The 26,485-nt window shown below is 43.1% G+C and overlaps 1 protein-coding gene across 1 annotated transcript in view; it reads left to right on the forward strand.

Moving 5' to 3' along the window:
* FZD3 (frizzled class receptor 3) overlaps positions 1-26,485 on the forward strand; it is a 72,434-nt gene that overhangs the window by 25,599 nt on the left and 20,350 nt on the right. Inside the window, exons 3-4 of the mRNA XM_014963048.1 lie at positions 6,225-6,421; positions 8,071-9,088. Of these exons, the coding sequence (XP_014818534.1) occupies positions 6,225-6,421; positions 8,071-9,088 (1,215 nt within the window). The remainder of the gene's footprint in view (positions 1-6,224; positions 6,422-8,070; positions 9,089-26,485) is intronic.

The following is a 26,485-nucleotide window of genomic DNA, read 5'->3' on the forward strand; positions in this document are numbered from 1 at the left end:
AGCCACAGCTTCTCGGGGCACCCTGGGCCAGGCTCTCACCACCCTCCCACCAAACAAGTTCTTCCCCACAGCTCAGCTCCATCTCCCCTCTTGCAGGGTCCAACCCTTCCCCCTCCTCCTAGGGCTCCCCTCCCTCATCCAGAGTCCCTCCCCAGCTTTCCTGGAGCCCCCCTTCTTGAGGGACTGGAAGGGGCTCCAAGGTCTCCCTGGAGCCTTCTCTTCTCCAGGCTGACCCCTCCAACTCTCTCAGCCTGTCCTCCCAGCTGAGGGGCTCCAGCCCTCCCAGCATCTCCCTGGCCCTGTGTTGCACTATCTAGGTCAAAGCCAAACTGGGTGGAAAAAGGTGACTTTCTGTTGGAACTGTCTATGTTTTTTGCTGTGTTTTTTTTGAACAAGGTAATGCCTCAGCTCACTTGCATTATCTAGCTCGAAGCCAAACTGGGTGGAAAAAGGTGACTTTCTGTTGGATCTCTCTATGGTTTTTACTGTGGTTTTTTTGAACAAGGTAATGCCTCAGCTCACTGCTCTTTGCAAACCACCAGCTCTGCTGCGTCTGTGTGAGCTCTTCCAGATCTTCTTTAGGAATCACCAGTTAGGCTATGGCAGGACAGAAGTTGTTCAGCTCAGGATATTCACTTAGAACCAATATTTTCAGATGAAGTGTGTGTACCAGCATGTCCTCCAGCAAACAGGATTCAGAGGAGGGCGCAGGTCAGAGCCGTTGGAGAACAAATTTCCCCTGTCTGAAGAAAACCAATTCTGCTTGTAACAGCCTCTGGAGAGCATTCACAGGAACCATCAGAGCTGCAAGAGCCCTTCAATGGGAGAAGACATGTCTTTTTCAGAAGCAGGAGGCAGTAAGGTGTTCAGTCTAACTCGCTGCTGCCTGAAGAGTTAAATCTGGCTGCAGCTTCTGCCATTCTCCTGGCCTGGAAAGCGTTATTGCCTGTGCACTTTGAGATGCAGTTTGAGATTTTTTTCCTAATGAATAGCAAGCTAAAATCAAACATAGAGCAACACAGGGCGGAAAGAGCTGAGCATGTGGCTGGCCCCAGACAGGATTTGCCCTCAGGCAGTCGCTTCCACCAGAGAATTGCACCAGTAATTGATAGTCAGAGGATCGCTCTCTTCCCGGCAGCCCCAGGGAAGAAAACTTCCCTCCTTCCCTCTATGAGTTTATGAGAGCTCTTCCTGTTCAGGTTTCTGTTAAAAGAAAAGAATATATAAACAAATGGAACACTGACAGATCACCCAAATGATCTCGTTTAAGTCTTGCAGTGATGTTACTTCCCAAATGACAGCCAGCTGAATGGCTACGGCTGTGTGAAAGAAAAGCTGGAATATGAGAAGTCCAAACATGTAATGCAGTTCTGTGGCGTACTTATAGTTAGAGTTATAGCTCTTACTTTGTAACCAAACGTGAAAATTTGTTAAAAAGATAACTGGGGGCAAAAATGTACATGTATCATTCCAACTCTGCTTTGTCCTTAAGCCCATCCTGAAAAAAAAAAAAACAACAAACCAAAAGAAAACCAAGGGTAAGCAGAAAATCTCTACCCTCTGTTGGAGTTTGTCCATTAAATCATTGCTCAGGGTTTTTCTTTTTATCAGAGAGGAATTGTAGGGAGGGCAGGAGCTGGAGGGAATTGGGAAATTTCCTAAGGCAGGTTTGCTACCAGCAAAGAAGATTCTGGGGAAGAAGAGATGGGTAGGGTTGGACTTGCAAGTTGGAGTGCTGTGAGGAAAGCAGGGGTACAGGGTTTGAAGGAATTTCCGTGGTCATAGAGATTGTTGTCAGAGGTGGAAGGACCAGTGGGCGTACAGCTGTAGCTGTATTACACAGTTCTGTGAGCTGGCATATCTTAAATACTTAAGTACCTTCAGGAGAGAAGAAGCATTTATCTCTTCTTAAACATTTATCTCTTCTCCTTCTTGGATTTCCCCAGACTTGGCCTGAATTATTGAACTCAGTTTGGCTGCTGCATCTTTTTCTTGTCTTTCTCCTCTTCCTTTTTCCTCTGTATCTTGAATTGTTCAACAGATGCTCCTCAAAACCCCGTCCCGTTTCAACAGAGAGCCTTTTGTTCGGCACCGCAGCGGAGTAGGGCTAAATGTCATAACTTGCACTGCCTCCTTGGGCAACAGCATTAAAAAAAAAAAGTCTTTTCATCTCCTTGGCTTTATTTTTAATAGCGAACAATATAATCAGTAAGTGGAAGTGACTTTTCATCTTAGGAGCTGCAAACCAAGTCAGGTAATTTCAGAGATAAGGGGCTTATAGCAGGGTTACGGGTTGAAAGTGAGTGAGTCTTTTTTTCTGTGTTACCAGGGGTGGTTGTAGGGTTTTTTTCTTGTGTTTTCTAGCTTAGCCTCTTCGTGATTTTAAAACAAACTGATTGGATATAATTCATAAGAGAGTTTTTTGCCTGCCTGCAGTTGCTGTTTTGAGAGACGGGATGGTGTGAGTGAGCCTGGAGTTGCTGAGAAACACAACAGGCAGCACTAGGGGAACGCTCCTATTGAATTACCCTATTGAAGGGCATTTCTTCAGTGTTGTTAGGGTTGGGTGTATCCATAGTGTGCTTTGAGGAGTATGCCGAGGCCATACTCAAAACCAGACGGGTTTTCTTCAGTGATAAAGAACCCTAAGTGCAGGTGACCTGCCCTCCAGGGTCTGAGGGACTTAGTTGGGGATGATCAAGTTCCATGAGTGTTAGTTCAGATGTCTCAGTGCCTCCAACCCAGGCTCCAGCTGTCATGCCAGCAGGGAGCAGGTCTCTGCATGGACCCTGTGCGGTATCTGTCAGGCCCTGGAGAGGAACAGATCTTGTTCCTGACCATCCAGGCCCACGTGGATGTTGAGGGAAAGGAATGGCATCTCAGCCAGCAGGAGAAGGCGGCGTTTGGGCAGCTGTCTCACAGCCTGTGCGTGTTTGAGCACCCTGGGGCTGCTGGAGGGGACACCCTGCTCTCACAGAGAGTGCCCTTTCAGACCCCGGAGCCATCTGCACCATCTGCAGCCCCATTTTTGGACGTTTCCTGTCTCGGTTCCAGTATTCCCTCGGACACCATTGCCCAGTATCCTTTGGAGTTGGCTGAAAGCCATCACAAGAGCCACCTGGCCTTAGCAGGATCAACAGGATACAAGGAAATATGGTATTTTTCTGTTCCCTTGGACTTGCTTTACTGCTTTTCCTTTGCTTTGCAACAGCCGTGATTGGGAGCTCTGTTTACATGGTTTTCTTACGTGCACCCCATGAGATAGTCTGGGATCTTCTGAAATGGTGCAGCTCTCTGCAGATCAACCAAAACCAAACAGAGCTTTTAATGAAGGTGAAGTAGCAGGAAAAGAGAAATTTCTGAAACATCTATTTTTTACATGAAAGTTGTATCAGAGGAGAGCATTTGTCAGGAGAACTTGGAATTTAGTTACAGGTGCATGCAAGACTGCAGTGGCAGGAAGTGAGACTTTTTGGGGGGCAGGCATTAAGCTGGTAACTCTTTGTCATAAAGCTATAATTTCATTTTCTTGTTTTCAAGGTTCTTAGAAAAAAAGGAAAGTTAAACACTTCCCAAAATAGAAGTGGAGTTTTATTTGCCTTCTGCTTTTCCAGCCATGTCAGGTGTCGTAACTACTTAGAGTCAGTTTCTTGGATCCTTGTTGTCAAACAATAACTTTAGCTGTGTTATAGGCAATAACTATTTAAAAATAGAACCCTATATGCTTCTGAATACCCAGCCAAATAGAAAGTGTTTCTTGAGTAACAATGAGCTTGGAAATGTAAATACTTTCCAACTGTTGCTTCCTTTCTCCTTGTCAATACCTCTGAGGGCTTATACTGCTCTTCGTACAAGCTGTGGCCAACTCCCATCTCTCTGTTGTGACAACGATTTCAAAAATGCATAGTACTGAAGAGAATTTAACCAGCTTGGTAAATAATAATAATGTTTTTTTAAAAAATCAGTAAAATCACAGCATGGTTATATCTTACGCCTGTAGCCTTACACCTATAAATACTTGAAGGGTGTCAGGAGGATGGGGTCAGTCTTTTCTCAGTGGTGCCCAGGGACAGGACAAGAGGAAATGGGCACAAACTTGAATATAATAAGTTCTTTCTAAACGTGAGGAGGAACTTCTTCCCTTTGAGGGTGGCAGAGCCCTGGCAGAGGCTGCCCAGAGAGGTGGTGGAGTCTCCTTCTCTGGAGGCATTCAACCCCCCCTGGACACGTTCCTGTGGGACCTGCTCTGGGTGGACCTGCTCTGGCAGGGGGTTGGAGGAGATGATCTCCAGAGGTCCCTTCAAACCCCATATCATTCCGTGATTCTGTCTTGCATTCTGAAAACAAACCTTTTGCAGAGCAAAGGAGACAGGAAGGATTGGAAGAGTACGGAGGTGATAAGGAAGAACTGAAATGTGAAACTTTTTCTTATCATTTCTGGTAATTGTCACTTCCAATGCTACAGAAGATGACCTATTTTTTGTTATTGGGTCTGTTCTGTTCTGTAGTTTGGAAAAAGAAAATGTTGAAGTGGCTTAAAATACTTCTCAGGGAATTGCTCTTTGAGAATGTAATCTTTCTACAGCCTCCTCTCCAGCTTTGGTTATAATACGATTGAAGTTTTATATTTATATATATAGCAGGTTCATTTGTGCTTCTGCTATTGCACCACAAATTCTGAAGATTAGACTTCTTCCTCTATAATCCTGCTGGGCTCTGGAGAAAAGGAAACTCTGGTATCAAGATAATCAACTTTTTGTAAAGATCTCTCTGGAACAGAGCTCACGGTGGCATTGCCATTGATCGAGCAACCGTCACCTTTTCCCTTCAAGCGATGATTTGAAATATAAGTCAAGGAAAAGAAGTCAATAAAGGTCAATAAAAGTCAGTCTGGAGGTAGCAGAGTAATTCCGTGCTCACGTGCTGATTTGGTTTATTCTAGAGTTGTAAATTCAAATATATTTTTATATTCTGTAGTTCCACTCTTAAGGGAATATAAATGATCTTATATTAATATCCAAAGATACAGTGAGGCTTTATATAGTGGTAGGTGCCACACAAACTCAGAATGAGATATTGATTGACTCCTGGAGAGTTTTAAAGATAAGCCATAACAAGCAAAAGCAAAATGAACCCACGCTGGATAGTAAGAAGATAACATGGATTATCAATGTGCACCAGTTTTTATTAAGACATAAATCCCCGTCCTACTTTTTTCCCTTCTTTTTCATCTTCAGAAATACTTAAGAACAGCTGTATTTTGGCTAATTGTGATTTTTCTCTCCGTGCTTCCGAGGAGCGTTATTAAACCTGTTATGAGGGAACACGGTAGCACGAAACAGCAGTTATTTTTTCTGACTTAATTTATTTCAGGCTTTGATTTCACAGTTATTTCTGGTGGTTCGTCAAGAAACGACATACTTAATGTGACTCTGCCGTGATTACAGCCCCGCTCTGGAAGCCAGAAAGTTCTTATACAGATATAGAATTTATATAACAATGATAGAATGCACGTTAGGACAGTTTTCTGTCTGGGAATACACTCTGATGAGATGATTGAGATTTTAACAGATGGGTTCTCGTGTGGGAAGGACATAATGGAAAATGCCCCGTGTTGGTATTTTGTAGAAAGCTCTGAAGCACACTGCCCTGCTGGAGAGATTCAAGAAATAGAGAGATTATTTACAATTATTATGTCGTGATCTGAAAAAAAATATTTGAAAGATCACAGTATGCTGTGTTTCTCTACTGTCAAGGAATCCTGCAGTATCTGACATTCCTCAGATTGTAATCTCATCACCCGAATGTGAGGTTTTTCATATTCTCCTCCTAAATAAGCAGGTAGCCATTCATGTGTCTGTCAGCTACTAAAAGGAATCAAGTTTATCTGACTCTTATTGGAAGTGTGAAGCTGAGCCTGAATCCTCAGAGGTGTTTAGCTGTCTAATTCCCATTGATTTGAATGCAAATTGAGTACGTAGATTTCCCTTGTGACTCTTTGTCATTGTCCCCAGGCTTCTTGATTGCCTGTCTTCCTAAAATACATAAGTGCTGCGTTACCATGATTGCTTCTTCCAACAGAAGAAGTTCAGAAAAAAGAAGGTTGTGGTTACGGTTGTGAATGTCTCATGAGGAGTGAGGGCTAATTACAGCTTCCTGATGGAGCCTTCTACAAACCTGCTGTTTGTAGGTATTGAATTCTCCTTTTTTTTTGTCTTTCCTAGCCGTTTCATCCCATGGTGAATTTGGAATGCTCCAGAGATTTCCGACCCTTCCTGTGTGCCCTCTACGCTCCGGTGTGCATGGAGTACGGGCGCGTCACCCTGCCGTGCCGCAGGCTCTGCCAGCGGGCGTACAGCGAGTGCTCCAAACTCATGGAGATGTTTGGGGTCTCTTGGCCTGAGGATATGGAGTGCACCAGGTGAGCAAAGCTGGTCGTTTTCAGAATCCCAGGATAAAATTTTGCTGTGTTTTATGATCTGAAGCAGGTGTTTAAAATATGTTCCATTACAAGCTCCCTGATTTTTTTTCTTCCATTTGTGTAATAACCTGTTTCCTGGTGTGGAAACTGAGTTCATATTTCTATCAACTGCAAAATTTCTGTGGGCATTTACAGTGAACTGCACATGCATTTTCTTAAATTAATGAAAATACCCATCTATTTGAACTCTTTTATCACTTATGCTGACCTGGTTTTGTCTGCTATACCCAAGTTTAATAGGTTATACTGCTATAAATTTCTCTGAGAGTTGGGCAAAATTACATACACTAGAGATTAATAGTCTTTTTTTCTGAAGGGGGAGCTGGCTGGTTTTGTGGGTGCACAGAATCTCAAAGCTCTTTTTTCAGAGGTTGGGCAAAATGACATACGCTGGAGATGAATAGTCTTTTTTTTCTGAAGGGGGAGCTGGCTGGCTTTGTGAGTGCACAGAATCTCAAAGCTCTTTTTTCAGAGCATCTACTTCTTGTTGAGCTTGTGTGCAAATAGATATTTTCAGCTTTACATTATAGAAAGAACTTTATACAAATGATGATGTTCCAATCTGTTTGAAACTGAACAGACATGAAATTGAAAACAATATCTTTATGCTTTATTTTTTATAAGTGACCCCGACAGCTAATAAAATGCAGGAGCACAAACAGGAAGAAAGAGTCTCTCTTACAGTTGGATTGGAGAGAGTGAAAAACAATTAAAACTTCTTTTGGCAAAAGAATCAGTCAGAGGATGCTTCCAGGTCCTTATAATCTGGATCAAAGATGGCTCTAACTCCCTACGACGAACAGATGCTTGGGCCCTTCAGGTCCTTCCGTCTCCTCACTGAGGAGCAGTGAAATTTCAGGTAGTGAAATTTCAAAACTAGAGCTAAATCTGCTGAAACTTTGCTGGTGCTGTCCTCGTGCTGTTGTGCCAGAACATGGGCTGTGGCAGAGGACCAGGCACACTTGGCTTCTGCTACGCTTGCTGAGGTGATGCCATCTAGCAGAGGGAAGGACAGGACAGCTACATGTGGAATCCCTCCAGTCTGTCCTTCAAAACTTCAGACTGCATCTCCAGCAGCTCCTGTCCAAGCTTTACTTAATTACAGAAATAGCTTCATCGTAATTCCAATTGATTAATGCTAGTGGCAGTGCTGAGTTGGATTTTTGGTCTAACTAGCTCACCGTCCTGTCTGATAGCAGCTAGGAAGGGAAAGGTTTGAAAATGTTCTTATAAAATCCTGCTTCCTTGGGCACATAGTCTCAATTTACAGTAAGCCTGAATTTATAGACTTCCCGAGATGGATTTGGTATCCTCACCTTTATGCTTAAAGTCCCAATGGGGCCTGTTCCATTTACTTCTCTGGTTTATTTTTAAACCTATTTTATTATTTCACCATCCACCGCGTTTTGGGACAATGAGTTCTAGAGTTTGTATAAACATAGTGTAGTATTTCATGGCTTGCCCATTATTTGGATTGTCTTTGTTTTTGCTCAGGTTAGTGTGTCTGAAGTCAGACGTATAAATAAGGTTCCTACTCTTTGCAAAGTGTGTGTATATTCCTTGTAAATAGTTCTTTTCTTCCTTTTTAGATTCCCAGATTGCGATGAGCCGTATCCTCGTCTTGTTGACCTCAATTTAGCTGGGGAGCCCACGGAAGAGGCCCCAATGGCAGTGCAGAGGGATTATGGTTTTTGGTGTCCTCAGGAGCTGAAAATAGACCCCGATCTGGGTTACTCCTTCCTGAGGGTACGGGACTGCTCCCCTCCGTGCCCAAACATGTATTTTCGGCGTGAAGAGCTCTCCTTTGCTCGCTACTTCATCGGAGTCATCTCCATCGTCTGCCTCTCTGCTACCTTGTTTACTTTTTTAACTTTCCTCATCGATGTCACCAGATTTCGCTACCCGGAAAGACCCATAATATTTTATGCCGTCTGTTACATGATGGTGTCCTTAATTTTCTTCATTGGCTTTCTGCTGGAAGACCGAGTAGCGTGTAACGCATCGAGCCCTGCCCAGTACAAGGCCTCCACGGTGACGCAGGGCTCTCACAACAAGGCTTGCACCATGCTCTTCATGGTCCTCTATTTCTTTACCATGGCTGGCAGCGTTTGGTGGGTCATTCTTACCATCACCTGGTTCTTGGCTGCTGTGCCCAAATGGGGCAGCGAAGCCATCGAGAAGAAGGCCTTGCTCTTCCACGCCAGCGCCTGGGGCATTCCTGGAACTCTAACCATCATCCTCTTAGCCATGAATAAAATTGAAGGTGACAATATTAGCGGCGTCTGTTTTGTTGGCCTCTATGATGTGGATGCATTGAGATACTTTGTCCTTGCACCTCTCTGCCTGTATGTTGTTGTTGGAGTTTCCCTTCTCCTAGCTGGCATTATCTCCCTCAATCGGGTGCGCATCGAGATCCCGTTAGAAAAAGAGAACCAGGACAAACTGGTGAAGTTCATGATCCGCATCGGTGTGTTCAGTGTTCTGTACCTCGTGCCCCTCTTGGTTGTAATTGGCTGCTATTTCTATGAGCAGGCTTATCGAGGCGTGTGGGAGACGACGTGGTTTCAAGAACGCTGCAGAGAATATCACATCCCGTGTCCCTATCAGGTGAGGAAACCCATACCACCTACTCAGGAGCGCAGAAAAATGGGGAATGAGGGGGTGGGTTAAGATTTACTTGTCATCCCAAATTGAAAGTGCTGCCGTTCCTGCAAGGGAAGGGTCTCACCATACTCAAATTTCTTGGGTAATGCATTAGGCCTTCTGGAAGAGTAGATATTATTGGAAAATTGGAGGCTTGCACCAGCGGCGCGGTGTGGTTTTTGTGGAGTTTCTGGGCTGTATGGGACTTCTATAGGATATAAAGATGCTATTTTTAACCCACTTCAAGAACGGCACTTAATGAGTTTATTTTTGGCCATTAGAGATGTGTCAGGAGTTTTGCTCTGAAGGAATTTTGGCTTTTAAAGTGAGTTGTCATCAGCCTAATTACTGCTTTTGCTCGGTTTTGTTGTTCATCTGAAACAGTTTAGTTGCTTTGATTAGCCCAGAGGTTTTGTGCTCATTTTAGAGCTGTCTATGCATGTGTCAGGAACGTCTATATGAAATCTTACTTGAAGTGCCTTCAGAAGAAAACCAGAGCTTACAGCTCATCAGGTTTGGTTTTTTTCAAGTTGTTTAATTGAATTATCACAGGAACAGAAGCCTCTACGAGCTCTAGATATCAAACTGTCTGCTCTTCCCGTCAATATTATGCTGGGGCAGTTGCAAAGAAAGTATTGTAAGTATTAATCACTGGAAGCCTGCTTTCCTTTTTTAAGCCAAAGTGGCAAATTGGTTTTGGAATTATACTGCACAGATATTTTCTAAAACTTATTTGAAAGCAGCTTTATTTGAAGCAGGTTGTACAGCAAGCATCTATTCTATCGCTACGCACATGCTATTCAAAAAAAAGTTAGTATTTTGGCTAAATTTACTTGAAAGCAGCTTTATTTCAAGCAGGTTGTACAGCAAGCATCTATTCTATCGCTACGCACACAGGGCTATTCAAAAAAAGTTAGTATTTTGGCTCTAAGGCAGTGCTATTCAAAAAAAAGTTAGTATTTTGGCTCTAAGGCAGTTAAAACACCAGCTGGATCATCAAAGCTCACATTTTAACGCAATAAAATATCACTTAAAGGTTTGGCTGAGTCTATATAGCTTGATAATAATCCTTTTATTACCTTTTAACCCTTTTTATTGTTTTCTCTGTTAGATTTTTATTAGGGTGTGGCTCTTCCATCCAACGCGTGAGCGTTTTTATGGCAGGAAATCTCTGTTGGTGGGTGTGTTTGGTTTCATGTGCTTGATTGAGTCTTCATTGCTGCGGGTGTTAATGTGTTCAACTGACTGATGCTGGAAAAGAGAGAAAAAGAGGGACACAAGGTTTTCTCTCACTTAATTTCAAATACTCACCATGTGCCGATCTAAAATTTGTGTAAGAATCTATAAAATTGAAAGGCTATTGCGTTCTCAACAAAAACTGTTTTAAACCTGGAAACTTCCTACGTCTAAAGGCTAAAATCCTGGCCAGTAGAATAAGGAAAACATGGAGTAAAATGCTGCTCAAATCTCTAGAAAACCGTTAGCATAATGGCTCAGCGGGAGTCAAAAGAACAATAATGGTTTCATTCACATCAAATTGGGTTGAAGGACCCAGAGACCCTGGGGAGCATTAGAAGGGTTTTTCTTCTAACTCATCCAATTTATTTTTTTTTTCTTAAACTAAACATGCTTTCTTAATTTGACTATCCAGGCTTAGAATTGAAGCAGATTCCCAAAGCCGTGGCGAAAAATGATTTTATCCTTAGATCATGCTAGTAAAATATATTATGAAATTAGGGGGAAATGTAAAGCTTTGTGGAAAAGTATTGCAGGACCATATTTTTTTTTCTAAGCCTTGATGTTATTTAACTTAACTCCAAATATCTGAATATTGGTGTCAGAGATAAGACTACGTAAATTGAGAGCTGTAGTTGATTCCTCAGTGACTGTAGGTTTTATGTTCAGAACTTACCCAGGGTTGCATGGTTGGAATTTGCTGCACTTCTTCCAACCCTGGCACATCTGAGGTTAAAAATTCATTAGTCTTTTCGGCCGTTACATCCTCTTTGCCATCAGAGGATGATGCCACAGTAACTCCTGCTGGAGAATCGCTACTGGGGAGTCTGCTTCACCCAGCAGATACTGGGGTAAGAACGTGCTGCAGATTCTCCTGGCTTCTGCGAAACCAAAGAGGGGACCTGGGCAGCTGGTCTTTCAATAAAAAATAGACATCATGTTTCTTTGACTACCTAAAGGGCTAAATATTCCTGAAATGAAGAAAGCAACAAGGTACCTTTACGCTTCGATCTTGATTTCTGGCTCCCTGGGTGCTTCCTGGGTTGGGCTGGCTCTGTATTTTTATGGTTTGTTGTCAGATCTGGGAGGTATCTGTTGCTTTCCTTGTGAAATAAGAACTTTTGGTTTTGCCACAGAGACAGGAAATCCATATCCTGGTAATTCCCTCTCTTTGAGGAGTAAGCGCAGGGCAAAAAGCAGCTCTTGTTCCCTTACCTTACCCTGGGTTTTCCTCACCCTCCAAGTTTCTGGGAGAGACTGGGAAGGAAGGGAAGGGTTTGTAAGCCAACAAACCTTCTCCCAATGAGCACATCCCCATCCTCAGTTTTCTGTAGCATCACGAGCTGCTGTGATTCAGGCAGGAGCTTTAAGCTGTTGCCTGGACCACAAAAGTGGGTAAAACAGGCAACATCACCCCTCTCGGACCATGGCTGTGAGCTCTGAGATGTGCCGTCAAAAGTTGAGTGAATATTGTTTCTTTGAGTCTCCTTTAGTAAGAAAAAAACTCCTACTATATTGAGAGGTGAGGTTTATTTCCAGTATATACAATGAATCTACTATGATTAAGAAATTTAGTCACATTTTCCCCCCCTGCAGGGGAAATGCGTTGGTTTTGTGGATGTCAACATAAACAGGCGCATTTCCCCCCCCGCAGGGGAAATGTGTTGGTTTTGTGGATGTCAACATAAACAGGCAACTCAGGGAGTTGTGTTTTGTGTCAACCTGGACAAAACCCTTAATTTAGTTAAAAATATCAAGGTTGCTATGTTAGAACATCCTTCTTTCGGTATGAATAATGGCAAATTGACTAAGGTGTTATCACAAATAATTATTTTTATTGTTTCTGATGCTATTTGGAGTCATTGCAGGGACATAACCTTTTCCAGTCAGTGTTATTTCTCTGTGAAATATCTGCTTACAGCGGCCTAAAAATATCTTAACCCACCCATCTCCATTTTCACCAAGTTTGGGACATTTTTCTTTTTCTGGAGGGGGAAAGGGTGCCTTTGTAATCTACTTTCAGGACAGTAATACTCAAATGAGGAGCTGAATTTTATGTCGGTATCCCACTTTTCAGTCGCTGCCTTAAAAAAGGGATTAATGCTTGGCCTCAAAAAAAATCAATGAGTGTTTTTGTGCAAGAGGAGCTCATGCGGTGGAAAATGCAATTAATTTTCACTCACTGTAGAACCTGGTATCCCCATGATAAACGTCGCATTTTAAGTGGGTTGTGTGCATTAAGCATTCTTCAGGTCAGGCTTTTATCTCATATATAATCTTCTTTATGAGAGTATCGTGCAATTTCACCTCAAGGTAAAAATGCAGTAATGAAGTGGGGGAAAAAGCGGGGAAGTGTGACACAATCCAATCATAAAAATAATAATCACCTTCAGTCATGGCTTTTGCTGTGGTTGAAAATCCATCCTTTGCTTCTGTGTGTATCAACGATGGTCCTACCAGCATTGTGTCCTCCTCCAGAGGGCAGAGCCTTGGAGCAGAGAGCTCTCATTTTGTCATGTTGGGTTCAAGGAGGGATATTTTGGGGAAATAAGTTTCTTTGTGCTCCTAATGCTGTTCAGTGTGGCTGTTCATCATCAACTCGTGGATCATTTTACCGTCCTTAACAAGTTCTTGGTCCTGGCTTGGCTTTTTAGTCTACAGTCCCAACCCAATGGTTGACTTTGTCTTTGTGATTTCTACCTTGATGGAACCTGTCATGCTGTGGGAACTGATTCAGCTGAAATGGTGGACCTCGATGAGGTTTTGGCCACTTCACAGAGTTGCTCAGGCTGAAGGCACCTCTGGAAATCATCTAGTCCAACCCCTCTGCCCCAGCAGGTCAGCCCAGCACTGTGGCTGGTTGGGGTTTGAATTCCTGTTGCTGTAGAAGCTAGAAATTCCTTTTTGTCAGACATCTAACATCACTTGAGCTGAAATGGTGGACCTCAATGAGGTTTTGGTCACTCCACAGAATCCCTCAGGCTGAAGGCACCTCTGGAAATCATCTAGTCCAACCCCTCTGCCCCAGCAGGTCAGCCCAGCACTGTGGCTGGTTGGGGTTTGAATTCCTGTTGCTGTAGAAGCTAGAAATTCCTTTTTGTCAGACATCTAACATCACTTATATCTGATGTAAGGCAAAAAGTAGGGTAAAAGGGAAAAAAAAAAAGTAGTTTGAAGTGCAATTAGCTGCTGTGATGTTTTCTTGTCCTCCAGGCACCACCGTGTTTTGTTTTTTCCAAGGAGAGGGTCAGAGTTTTGTTCCTCTTGGAAATGCCCAAGGCAATCAAACTGGGACTCAGTGACCTGCCCGGGTCTGTGAAAATATGTCTTAAAACTGGGATGAATCTGGCTACAAAGAGAAATAGATGCTCAGCAAGGTCTGTCTCCACAGCTGGTTGTAGTGTACGTTCCTCTTGTGAAAAATAGGAGTTCAAATGGTCAATACAGCTTTTCCAACCCGGAGATAAGGAAGGGGCTGCATCGAGCCAGAAACATTCAAAGGTGGAAGGAAGTGGTAATTGTCATCTTCCCAGGATAAGGAAATGTGTCTGCTTTCTTGGGATGGCAGAGTATGGTGCTAAAAGCTTTTACCACTGTTTTTAGTCCCATGATTGAAGGGAGTAAGGTGGTTTTGGGGCTGGAGAGGATTATTGGGCTGAACCGCAAAATCAGATTTCCTGCAAAGTGAGGAAGGTCCTGAATTAGGATTCATTTCTCTTAAATCCAAGTGTAAATAGACTCGCCACGGTTATCACAAATGCTCCAGGGCTAGGCTGGGCACTCTGCTGATGGGAGAGACAGCTAATTTAGATAGTAATGAGAAAAAAAAAATAATAAACTGTTCCAAAGACTAAGCAGTATGAATTATCGTTGCTGGTGATCTAATCTTCATAATTTCCCTACTCATGTGGCTTCAGTGGATGAAAAGACCTTGGGCTGAACCACAAAATCAGATTTCCTGCAAAGTGAGGAAGGTCCTGAATTAGGATTCATTTCTCTTAAATCCAAGTGTAAATAGACATTTTCACAAATGCTCCAGGGCTAGGCTGGGCACTCTGCTGATGGGAGATACAGCTAATTTAGATAGTAAAGAGAAAAAAAAAAGAATAAACTGTTCCAAAGACTAAGCAGTATGAATTATCGTTGCTGGTGATCTAATCTTCATAATTTCCCTACTCATGTGGCTTCAGTGGATGAAAAGACCTGGGTGCTGTCTTGCTCCCCATCCCAGCCAGGCATCCCAGCCTCCTTTTCTAGCTGAAGCACTGAAATGGGCATTTTTATAGTGATTCCTTGGGCATTCGGGTGAATTGTAGCCTGACTTAATTTATTTATCTGTTTGAAGAGGTCACATTTGCTCTTACTGGGTATTTTTATGTTAGGATTTTTGCTACAAAATTCTGGGGAAATTGTTTTGGGGGAAGGAGTAGGAGAGATTGGGGGTATTTTTGCAATCAGTCTCCTTCAAAAATCAGAATATGCCTCAACGCCTTTTAAAAACACTTTTTAGATCCTGACCAATCTTGGCTTGAATAGCAATTATTCCAGAAAGAAAACTTGGTGACATGTTTTTTTGCTCATTTTTGAGCAAATACCTAAGCACCTAAGACTGCAGTACCTGGAAGGACATAGGCCTGTATTTGGGAATCCCATGCACAGATAATTTTCCTTTGCTGAGCATCACATAAATGTGTTTCAGCTACTGATGGAGAAGACTTTTTCTGCAAGAGCGATGTGCCCAACACAACTATTTTTGCAACTGAAATGGCCTTTTAACCAGCTGGGTTCTTGAAGCCGTTGCTATGCTTATCTCTTTAAATCTTTTCTATTTTCCTTCTGACCTTCACTTTCAAAAAAAAATTAAAACTGCCTCGGTATTTTTAAGGAGTTAATTACGAAGAGCGACGCTGTAAGATGATGTAATACCAAATATCATTTCTATCAGCAACAAAAATAAGACATTCAATCCAGCCAATTTTTTTTCCCTCTCTCTTTACCTATTTCCTTCCAAGCTGAGGCCCCGGATTTGCCATTTAATAACGTCAAATGGGTTTGTACTGGAGGTGGGAGTTCTCACCCACTCATTCCTCTTCCTTTCTGGTGTTGGAGAGAGAAGAGAGGATTAATTGTGGTTGCCTGAGATACCAAAAGCATCAATGGAAAGAATGTTTTGTTAATGGTACCTCTTGTCTCTCAATGGCAGTGAGATGTATCCACTACAGGCACAAAGGAAAACAAAGTACAAGCTTGCTAATATATTTCTGTTAATACTGAAATTGTATTGCTTTCCAGATTATTTTAATGCATTATTTGACAACTAACATTGGAGGAGTTGATTTTAATATTAGGATTAATCTCTCTCACCTGCTGGTAATTTTGGCTCAAGGATTTGTCACTTCTCTCCCATTTTCACAATCTTATTTTTTGATCTAATCACAGTTAATTTTTTTTTTTACCATAAATTTTCAGGATGGCTTTAGATGTCTCAACATTAGGACTGTTGTGATAAAAATCTCTTCATTTCAGACTGCTTTGCATCACTAACGACTAGAAATGGCTTTGTTTGTTTTGCAGCCTTTTGAAAAGTTGCCCACTTACCGGGGGTAGGGGTAACAGTTTCAGGAGTGTTTGTTTCTCACTTGGCTTTGTCGATTCTTTAGTTTCTGCCCCAACAAACGGGGACAGGAACATTCCAGAAAGCTGAGGGCAGCTTTCTGGAATGTTCCTGTCCCCGTTTGTTGGGGCAGAAAGTAAAGAAACCCCAGGAAGCTCTTTTTTTTAAATTATGATCAGGTGCCAACTGAAAAGCAGTGATGGTGGTAGAGCAATAGTAGGCTGAGAGCCAGGAGAATCTGAGTTTTTAGTCATCTGCTCAGCTGTTCCTTCCCTCTGCTGAGTTATTATATCTCACAGTGCCTACTTTTAAATAAAACTGGGCAGAAGCAAAAAAAAAAACCCAAACCACTGAGCCAAGCTGAGTTCCAGCTTGGGTTTTGCAGCCACGTCTCTTCATTTCTCCCCCATCCCTCCTCAAAGAGAAGAAGAACAGAGAAAAAAAGCCTCGCTGTATAAATAGTATTTGTATTAGTTTTTTACAGTACAAATTCTTGATAGACATATGAATTTCCTGCAGAGATTTCCGATTTTGTGATGGGCCAAGCTGCCTCTCGTGTGCTTAAGAGCTGCTCTTGCAGCAGAGTGGCTTTTCCCATGGCTGTGTGAGGGGTGAAGGGGAACCCCCATTGCCAGGGGCTTTATTTTCATGCCCAAGTGCTTTAGAACAATCCCCTGCTCGGAGCCAAGAGAAGAAAAGATGGGGTTTGCAAACATCTTGCCCAAAAACAGCGGCAAGAAGTAACTGTTGGGACGTAGAACCTGCATCTTGCTTAAGTCGGGATGGAGCTTCCCTATTTTTATTATTGCAATATATGGTGTCTTCCTATTATTTTTTTTTTTTTTTGCCATTTTCTCCCCTGCTCGGGGGTGTTGCCTTTATCTTTTTAAATAGAAAACCTCTCAGCTGTTTTGCCATCTGTGGTACAGCCGGGCTGCGTGCGGGGGAGCGCGCTAAGCTGGATGCAGAACAGAGGCTTTGTTAGGAAATGGCTCAGCCCTGTTTGTGTGTGGCACAGGCATAAAGAGAATATCTTTAGAGATGTCTATAAATCTAGATTTTTTTTGCCTCCCCCTCCCCTTTTTCATTAGTTATTGTTTCGAATTCCTCTTAGAAGAGGTAATGGATTTGCTTAAATCTGCCCTAAGGAATTGCTTCTTGTTGAATCTAATTATTCTGTCCTGAAAAAAAAAAAAAGGGATGAGATAAATTTGAGATAAAAAGGTATTTCGTGGAATGGTTAGAATTGGAAGGGACCTTAAAGATCATCTAGTTCCTTTTTTCCATATTGCTTCCTTTTTTGCATATTGCTGTTTATTCAGAAGAGACTGAGCAAATCTGAATTATGAGTTAGGATTGTTTCAGGAACAGAAGTCGCATCAGCTCAGAACAACAACAATCACAGCATTGCAGTGTTTCCTAGCAGTGACTCACTTAATTTCTCCTGCTTTAGATACTTAGAAAAAAGAATATATTGATGGAAAAGAATATACTCAAGCTGATTTCTCAGAATTCTCCTGAATTTCAGCGTTAGTAATATCAGTCCTGTCTCCTCCTCGCACACCCAGGGCTGTGATAAATCCCTGGCAGGATGCAATGTATTCTCTTATCTCACCTTGGCACGTATGCAATTTCCAGTCAATTAACATATTGAGTGAAAGCAATCATTTCATTCACATGACTCATTTCTGGCTGGGTTTTTTTAATTGGATTGACTGAGCTAGAGACAAAGGGAAATGCTGATTTCTCAACCATTATCTCCAGGCGGGTTGATTTGTACTTGTACCCAACTGTGACTCCGCAAGGTCACCTTTTTCTTTTTCTTTTCTTTTTCTTTCTTATTATTCAGTATTTTGCTGAGGGTGACTTGCCAAATGAGGTCAGATCTTGCTATTTTTGAGTTCTCGGTTTCATTCCATTCTCTTTTTAATAACCGTGCTTTATATCTAGACCAGCCTTTAATTCTGATTATTAAGGAAGCTCTTTTTCCACTGCCTCTTTTAATTGCTAGGAAAATGGCAACAAAAACTAAGTGAGGAGGTCTGATTTCTGTGGTTTTGAAGGACCAGTCACTCTTCGATGTCAGAATTGAATGTTGCAGTATGTGTTAGGAAATCAGTCACCTAAAAAAGAAGATTTAATTTTAAATTTTAATAACTGAAAGGAAATTGCCTATAATTTGCATTTGAAAATTCTGAATAGCAATATATCCATGAATGATTATGAGTTTCAGAGTTGCTTTGAGATGTTGGATGGTCATGTCAAAATAGCTGTAGACCAGTCTGCAAAGAGAAAATCATTAATGGGTCTTGACTGTAGATCTCTGCCAAAATCTCTGCCAGTGCTGAACCTCGATGTTTGTAAAGCCAAATATTCTGCATCCCAGGGAATTTCAGTCAGATGGCTTTTGTTGTGCTCTCTGTAGCTTGTTCCCTGACTATGGAATGACTTCTCCTGTCAGCCCAGAAACAAGAGGTACTATAAATTTGGGGGATGCTGCACTTCTGGGCAATTTATTCCTAGTGATTCCAGAGTATCATTATTATTTTCACCAAATTTTTAAAACTTCAGTCTTGGCAGGATACTTACAGCCGAGTACCATTGCTCTCGGGACTGAGCAGCTCTGACAGTTATTCTGCTGATGAGATTTTCTTCTGAAAAGTGACAGGACAAGAGGGAACGGGCACAAACTGGAACATAAGAAGTTCCATCTCAACATGAGGAGGAACTTCTTTCCTGTGAGGGTGGCAGAGCCCTGGGAGAGGCTGCCCAGAGAGGTGGTGGAGTCTCCTTCTCTGGAGACATCCAAACCCCACCTGGACACGTTCCTGTGGGACCTGCTCTGGGTGGACCTGCTCTGGCAGGGGGTTGGAGGAGATGATCTCCAGAGGTCCCTTCCAACCCCATAGCATTCTGTGATTCTGTGGTGTAACATAAAGCAGTTCTGAATACAGGCTGTAAATACACAAATATAGAAAGATGTTCACCCTCTGCATTAAAAAAAAAATAGTTTCTAGACCCGAAACCAGCATTATTAAGTAAAAATTATATTTAAAAATAACAGTTTTATTCTAATGATGGAATATAATGATATATATGAGCTAAGCTCACCCATAAGACTGGTCCAGGTCTCAGACATGTTCTCTGTGTACCTTCATCTTGGTAAAGATCTGCTTAACTTAGAGATGGCTGGGCTATAGAGCATGAAAATGCAATAAATACTTGCAGGTTTCATGTTTGATTTTTCTTTGGCATTATTCCTGTGACCAAACAGTGCTCCCCAGCATCATCCTTCTGCTAGTTCTTGTTTCCTAACGGAGAGTTGTTCTGTTTCCTGGAAAAGTAAATGCAGAGGGAGAGTACGGTATCTCCTCCCAACCCGCGTGAAGGTTTGCTTCCCACATGGTCTGAGCCCACTCAAGCATCAGGTGCAGCTCCAAAATTCAATTGAGGAACATAAACCCCTGGATTTTTAAAAAATAAATAAGAATGCTTTCATTAAAGAAAAGACTATGTTTGAGTTCTCTAAAGAGCTGGGTTATCCCTGTCTTTAACAGTTCATATTCTTAGTACTACAGATATATTTTTACTTGTGTTTTATTTATGTACTTGGAGTTTCTGATCTCATTATATATAGTCCTTAACGCTGAATGATGCTAAAATATCTGTTATGGTGAAAAAAAGACTGTTTCTCATTCTCAGCATGAAAGAGTCAAAGGCTGAACATAGAAGTGATAAGTGGTATCATAAACTGGTGATATCAAAACCGATAAGCGATATCAGAACTGAGGAGCTGTGAGGAGGGTGATGGTGCTGGGAGCAGATTGTGTTTGTTCTAAAAATGCATTATTATATAGATTTAAGAGCTCGAGGTTAATGTGTAAAAATACTTTCATCTCTAGTCCTGAAGCAGCTCTCAGAGGAGTTTTAAGCAGAAATAGTAGAAGTATAGAAATAGTAGAAATACAGAAATATTGGAAATATGGAAATAGTAGAGATATGAAAATAGTGGAATAGTAGAAATGTTCTTATATTTGAGTATATTGGAGTCTTGTGTTTATTTGGGAATAGCTGAGGGTGGCAGGGACCTGTGGAGATGGTCCAGTCAAGCCCCTGCTCAAAGCAGGGTCACCTGCAGCAGCCAAATTTGGAATATCTCGGTGACGGAGACCCCACAGCCCCTCTGTAACCTCTTCTGCTCTTCAATCACCCTCACGCTTTTGCAGCATTCACTATTACACTGTAAAATGGTCTCAGGTGATGCAATGACCCTGACACCAAATTATTTTTTCAAAGATTCAGTTGAAGCGATTTTTAAAAATCAAATCATGTAAATGATCATTAACATTATTCTATTCGCGCTATAATTTGAACAAAGCAGCTTTAAGACTAATGAACACAGTGTTTCTGTCTGGTCACCCTCACGCTTTTCCAGCGTTCACTAGTACACTGTAAAATGGTCTCAGGTGATGCAATGACCCTGACACCAAATTATTTTTTCAAAGATTCAGTTGAACCGATTTTTAAAAATCAAATCATGTAAATGATCATTAACATTATTCTATTCGCGCTATAATTTGAACAAAGCAGCTTTAAGACTAATGAACACAGTGTTTCTGTCTGGGGAGAACAAGAAATATTTTATAAATACCGTGTTTGCTAAAACAGCTATTTTTTTCTTCTCCTCCCTAAATTCTGTACTTGTGCTTTAACCTGTGCTTTGGCTGTTATTTGCATCTTTACAAAATTACACTAATCTGTTTCCTATGACTTCATCTCCAGCCATTTCACAGAGCGGTAATTACTCCTTCCCAACCAGCACTGCAACAAACATCATCTCATGTGCAACTCCTGGTTTTTTCTCTATGGCTTTGTGTGACTGCCTGCCTGGGGTTGCATCAAAAAAAGCCTGCAAGAAGAAAACAAAAATAAGTGAAAAGTAGTGTAAGGGGGCCAGGAATAAGGTTCTGAAATCCAGAAAGGACATGAAAAAAGAGCTGTTAAAGTCAAACAGCAGCGCTGGCAGAATGATAGCGTGGCTGTAAATAAACCTCAGGTGGAAATTAGATTAATTGAGAGGGGGGAACTCATGATTTGGGGCTAAAGCTGGATAACTGGGGAATGTGTGCCGGTGCTGGCTGCAGCCGGGGGAGGCTCGGTTTGAGCGAGGATGTTTCTTTTGCTCTGTGTTCTTAACCCCAAATGTTTTCATTCAAGTAGTGGAGTTTATTAATGGGGATGTATTCCAAGGCTGTAACTGGGGAATTGTGTGCCCGTGCTGGCTGCAGCCAGGGGAGGCTCGGTTTGAGCGAGGATGTTTCTTTTGCTCTGTGTTCTTAACCCCAAATGTTTTCATTCAAGTAGTGGAGTTTATTAATGGGGATGTATTCCAAGGCTGGGTCGCAGTAAGCTTGCTAAATTTTGTCTTGCAAGAATTCAATACATTCTAGAAAGAATGTCTACTGCCAAAATAGATATTCAGGCTGCAAAGACTTCAGTCCGAGTATATTTTTAGCCACAGGGTTGACAGGAATCAGATTTTCTGATTCATTAGTGGGTTTTTTCCCTGACTTACTGTTAAATTCCCAATGGAGTCCTAATATTTGAAGAAAAAAATGCAGCTTTTTTTCTGAATGGCAACAGGGAGCTGCTGGCTCTCTGTGGCCATGGGACCAATCTGCCAAATGCAACCTATTGCCGTGACCCCTCAGTAGCCCTAATTTGCCCGATTTGCCAATAATTCAGGTAGGCATCTCTTTAACCTTGTCTTAATCTCTGTGCAAGGTGTATCAGGCAGTGGGCTGTGGGTGCTGGTAAAGAAGTGTTTGCTGATAGAACTTTGTTTTGGCTGTTTATTGACCCATTTTAGCCCCTGCCAACTACAATCCCTGTTTGCACAAAGACAGAGTACAACAGAAATGCCCACTGGTTCCACAGGGGGGTAAGGACAATTATGTGACATTCTTTTTTTGATAAGCAGTAATTTAAGTAAGAGAAATAATGTAGTAGTAGATGTAGTAGATGGGGTTTGCTTCATCCTCTGTGTAAAACACCTTTTGGGTGAGTTGGGCCTTGAGTAAAAGTGAGACTTTGCCATTTTAATCACTGATCTAAGGGGAAAAAAAGAAGAGTTTATGGGTGCTTGGGCCTGTTCTGTCAGACAGCTCCGGCTCAGCCAAAGGGGGCAGTTGGAAGAAGGGCTGGAAGTGAGGAATATGGTCAGGAATTGTGATGGGATTCTTTGATTCCAATGGCAAGAGGAGAGATAAGTTGTGCTGGGAGAAACGTGTGTGTGGCAGGAGCTCTTTGCTTTTTCCTCTGCAGAGAACACCCTGCTTCAGCTCAAGCATGTCCACAGGAGAAGGAGAGGGAGATCCACATCTCTCATGGGTCCTACACTCAATGGACTTGCTTTTCCCATGTGTAATGCCTGGTGTTGGTGCTGAGAGACTTATGGAACCAGTTCCTCATAGTGGGAAAACAGAAGGCAGGTGCTTGGGCAATCTCTCTAATGACAAACCCTGGCTAGCACTTAACGAATGAGTTGCTGTGATTGAGCGCTGTCTGCCATTCCGAGATAAAGCCACCAACCACCAGCCATCCTGATGGCTTAATTGAGCTCCATGGATAAACAGGGTGTTCTCCCAGAAGTAGTTCCCTGAAGCTGCAGAATCAGCCTGTCCCAGGATTGTTTGGACCATTTCCAAAGCCAGAGTCCTCTGCGTTCCCATCCCATGGAGGCAAGAGCATCTCCCTTCTTGATGATGGCTGGTTCCTGACGCCCTGACTAACGGCGGGGCCTGGAGGGCACAGGGGCTGGAGGCGAGTTATTAAACTCTAATCAGGAGTCAGGACCTTTTTAGTTGTCCTCTGGGATCCCTTTTCAAGGAGGAGATGGATGAGGAAACCCTTCAGCATTACTTATGAGAGGCCACTCTCTTCTCTCTCATTCTTCACTCAAGCTGTTTCTCCAGTAGATGATTAGACCCTGGCACAACTTCTGGTGAAAGCTGCTGCTCTTCTTCTATGGACCAAACAATTTCTTTCCCAAATATTGTTCCCATGTACATATTTCCCATAACCTGCCAGAGAAACTCAAGGGAAATTCTTCTAAAATATATGGCATTGTGTTTTAAATGTTCTGTAGAGGCAGTTTCCGTAAGGATGTGTTTTTTAGGCATTTACACAGATTAAATTCTTGAAAAAAATGTATTGTAGATGAGTTCAGCGTGATGAGATGGATCTGCAGTGCCTGGGCTAACACTTAATATCTGTGGTGAATAAGTTGCCTCCAGAATAGCCTGCATCCCATTAAGATGTTAATTTTATAAGCTTTTATTACAGCATCTTATTTATTTATTTGAGCTTGGGTTCGGTTTCGAAGCTACCTCTTGCTGTCCCAGCTCTTGCACGGGCTGCTCACTCTGCTTTAATTTCCACCCTGGATGTGTAGCAACTCGGTAGTTATTAAGTCAGTCTGGAGAACAGTTAGTAATGCTTTTTTATAATTGTTCTAACAGTTTAATTGTTTTTAATGGGAGTCAATGGGCAAGGTTAACGCACGGGGCTTTCATGCTCCTGCGGCTGAGGAGGGTGTGAGCCAGAGCCAGAAAGAAAGAGCCTCCGTGTTCTCCTGTGATGGGATGGATTTCCTTAGGATCATAGAAGGGTTTGGGTTGGAAGGGACCTCAAAGATCATCGAGTCCCAACCCCCCTGCCCTGGGCAGGGACACCTCCCACCACACCAGGTTGCTCCAAGCCCCCTCCAACCTGCCCTTGAACCCCTCCAGGGATGGGGCAGCCACAACTTAGAATCATAGAATGGTTTGGGTTGGAAGGGACCTCAAAGATCATCTAGTTCCAACCCCCCTGCCCTGAGCAGGGACACCTCCCACCACACCAGGGATGGGGCAGCCACAACTTCCCTGTTCCAGTGTCTCACCACCCTCACTGTAAAGAATTTCTTCCTGAGATCTAATCTGAATCTTTTTTCTTCCAATTTAAAACCGTTTCCCCTTGTCCTGTCATTACCCTTCCTGGCAAAGAGTCCCTCCCCAGCTCTTCTATAGGCTCCCTTCAGGTATTGAAAGACTGCTCTAAGGTCTCCCCTCCTCTTCTCCTCTTCCTCTTCTCTAAGGTCTCAGCCTTCTCTTCTCCAGGCTGAACAATCCCAGCTCCCTCAGCCTGTCTTCATAGGAGAGGTGCTCCATCTCTCTGATCATCCTTGTTGGCTAAAACAGGCAAACTGCAATTTTTAAATAACCTGAGAAGATAATCTTATTTGACAGTGGCAAAAGCTACTCCCTGAAACTGGGCAATGAGCAGCGTGAGGACAATATTCTGAGTACTGCTCTAAGGTCTCCCCTCCTCTTCTCCTCTTCCTCTTCTCTAAGGTCTCAGCCTTCTCTTCTCCAGGCTGAACAATCCCAGCTCCCTCAGCCTGTCTTCATAGGAGAGGTGCTCCATCTCTCTGATCATCCTTGTTGGCTAAAACAGGCAAACTGCAATTTTTAAATAACCTGAGAAGATAATCTTATTTGACAGTGGCAAAAGCTACTCCCTGAAACTGGGCAATGAGCAGCGTGAGGACAATATTCTGAGTCTCAAAGCGGCGACGGTGACGGAAACGGTTCTGAAAGTGAGAGGACGAGATTCCCTTTGGTCTTTCCCCCCCCACCTTCTCCCGTTTTCAACAAAAGGATGGCTTAATTTGAATTTCATTGCTTTTTTTTTTTATCCTGAGGGAAATATCAAAGGATCGGCGCGTGCCCCAGAGGAGGGGGCCAGGTGCTGTGGTTGGGCTTTCACCTCCCACGGGCGGCGAGCTCATTAATTTGCCATTTCATGCATCTCGGTGGGAAGAGGCATCATCCTTGTTGGCTAAAACAGGCAAGCTGCAATTTTTTAAATAACCTGAGAAAATAATCTTATTTTACAGTGGCAAAAGCTACTCCCTGAAACTGGGCAATGAGCAGCGTGAGGACAATATTCAGAGTCTCAAAGCGGTGACGGTGACGGAAACGGTTCTGAAAGTGAGAGGACGAGATTCCCTTTGGTCTTTCCCCCCCCACCTTCTCCCGTTTTCAACAAAAGGATGGCTTAATTTGAATTTCATTGCTTTTTTTTATCCTGAGGGAAATATCAAACGATCAGCACGTTCCCCAGAGGAGGGGGCCAGGTGCTGTGGTTGGGCTTTCACCTCCCACGGGCGGCGAGCTCATTAATTTGCCATTTCATGCATCTCGGTGGGAAGAGGCCACCGCGCTCTGTCACCGCTAAAAAGCAGCCCTGATGGATCGTTCAGGGGCAGAAGGGGAAAAGATTCAGAAATTAGTTATATAAGCATCTGAAATTAACAGTGGGCCTCCGAAGAAGCGTTGTTTTTTCCCTGGAGGGATGGGGAAATTGGTGTTTTAACCTCCTTTCTGAACACCTGCCACAGCGTGCGTCGCGGGAGGGGAAACGATGCCTTCGAGCTCCTGCCTCTTCCCATTGGTGATGGAGCTTCTGTTTCTGTGGGATGGTCCCAGCTGGATGGGAGGGAAAAAAAATGGAGCTGGAGCAATCTGGTTATCATATGTGCCATCTTTGGATCTGCCAGAACTTGTTCCTTGGTCTCCGCTGGGTGGAACGTCGGTGCCCGTGCTGCTCGTGAGACGTGTCCGGACAGAGTGGAGCGGGGTGTAGAGCACACAACCCAAACCCCTGCCTGGTTGTCCTCCTCAGCTGTCTCAGCCAGACAAATTGGGGTCAGGGAGTTAGATCCATGGCTGCGTGAAGCCCATCAAGGCTTTCCAACCCCGTCTTCATCTGTGGCTGCCCCTGCAGCAGGTCCAGCTCAACGTGCGATGAATGGGCCATCACTCCAGAATGGTGCTCACCAATTCATGCCAGCTTTTGCTTAATTGCCACCTTCTTATGCTACCAGAGTGCACGAACCCCTCTGGTGTCTCCAGGAAAGTGATCAGGTATGAAGGAGAAGGGAGAGTTACCACCAGCGTTACCTTTCCTCTGGGAGAGGTGGTCATCTTGAAGGACCACCTTCTGCTCTCCTTGACACTGCCCTCCTGGAGAGGCAACTCTTGACGTTCAGAGCAGACCAGAGCTTGTGAGACAGGCTTTTATCAAGAAATAAAAGTATTATTATCCCAGTTTTTTAAGGCCCAGAGTTTTTGTCAGCCAGACAAATTGGGGTCAGGGAGTTAGATCCACGGCTGCGTGAAGCCCATCAAGGCTTTCCAACCCCATCTTCATCTGTGGCTGCCCCTGCAGCAGGTCCAGCTCAACGTGCGATGAACGGGCCATCACTCCAGAATGGTGCTCACCAATTCATGCCAGCTTTTGCTTAATTGCCACCTTCTTATGCTACCAGAGTGCACGAACCCCTCTGGTGTCTCCAGGAAAGTGATCAGGTACGAAGGAGAAGGGAGAGTTACCACCAGTGATACCTTTCCTCTGGGAGAGGTTGTCATCTTGAAGGACCACCTTCTGCTCTCCTTGACACTGCCCTC

This window comes from Calidris pugnax, unplaced genomic scaffold (assembly GCF_001431845.1).
Source record: "Calidris pugnax isolate Ruff unplaced genomic scaffold, ASM143184v1 scaffold450, whole genome shotgun sequence".
In the NCBI taxonomy this organism is placed as follows: Eukaryota; Metazoa; Chordata; class Aves; order Charadriiformes; family Scolopacidae; genus Calidris; species Calidris pugnax.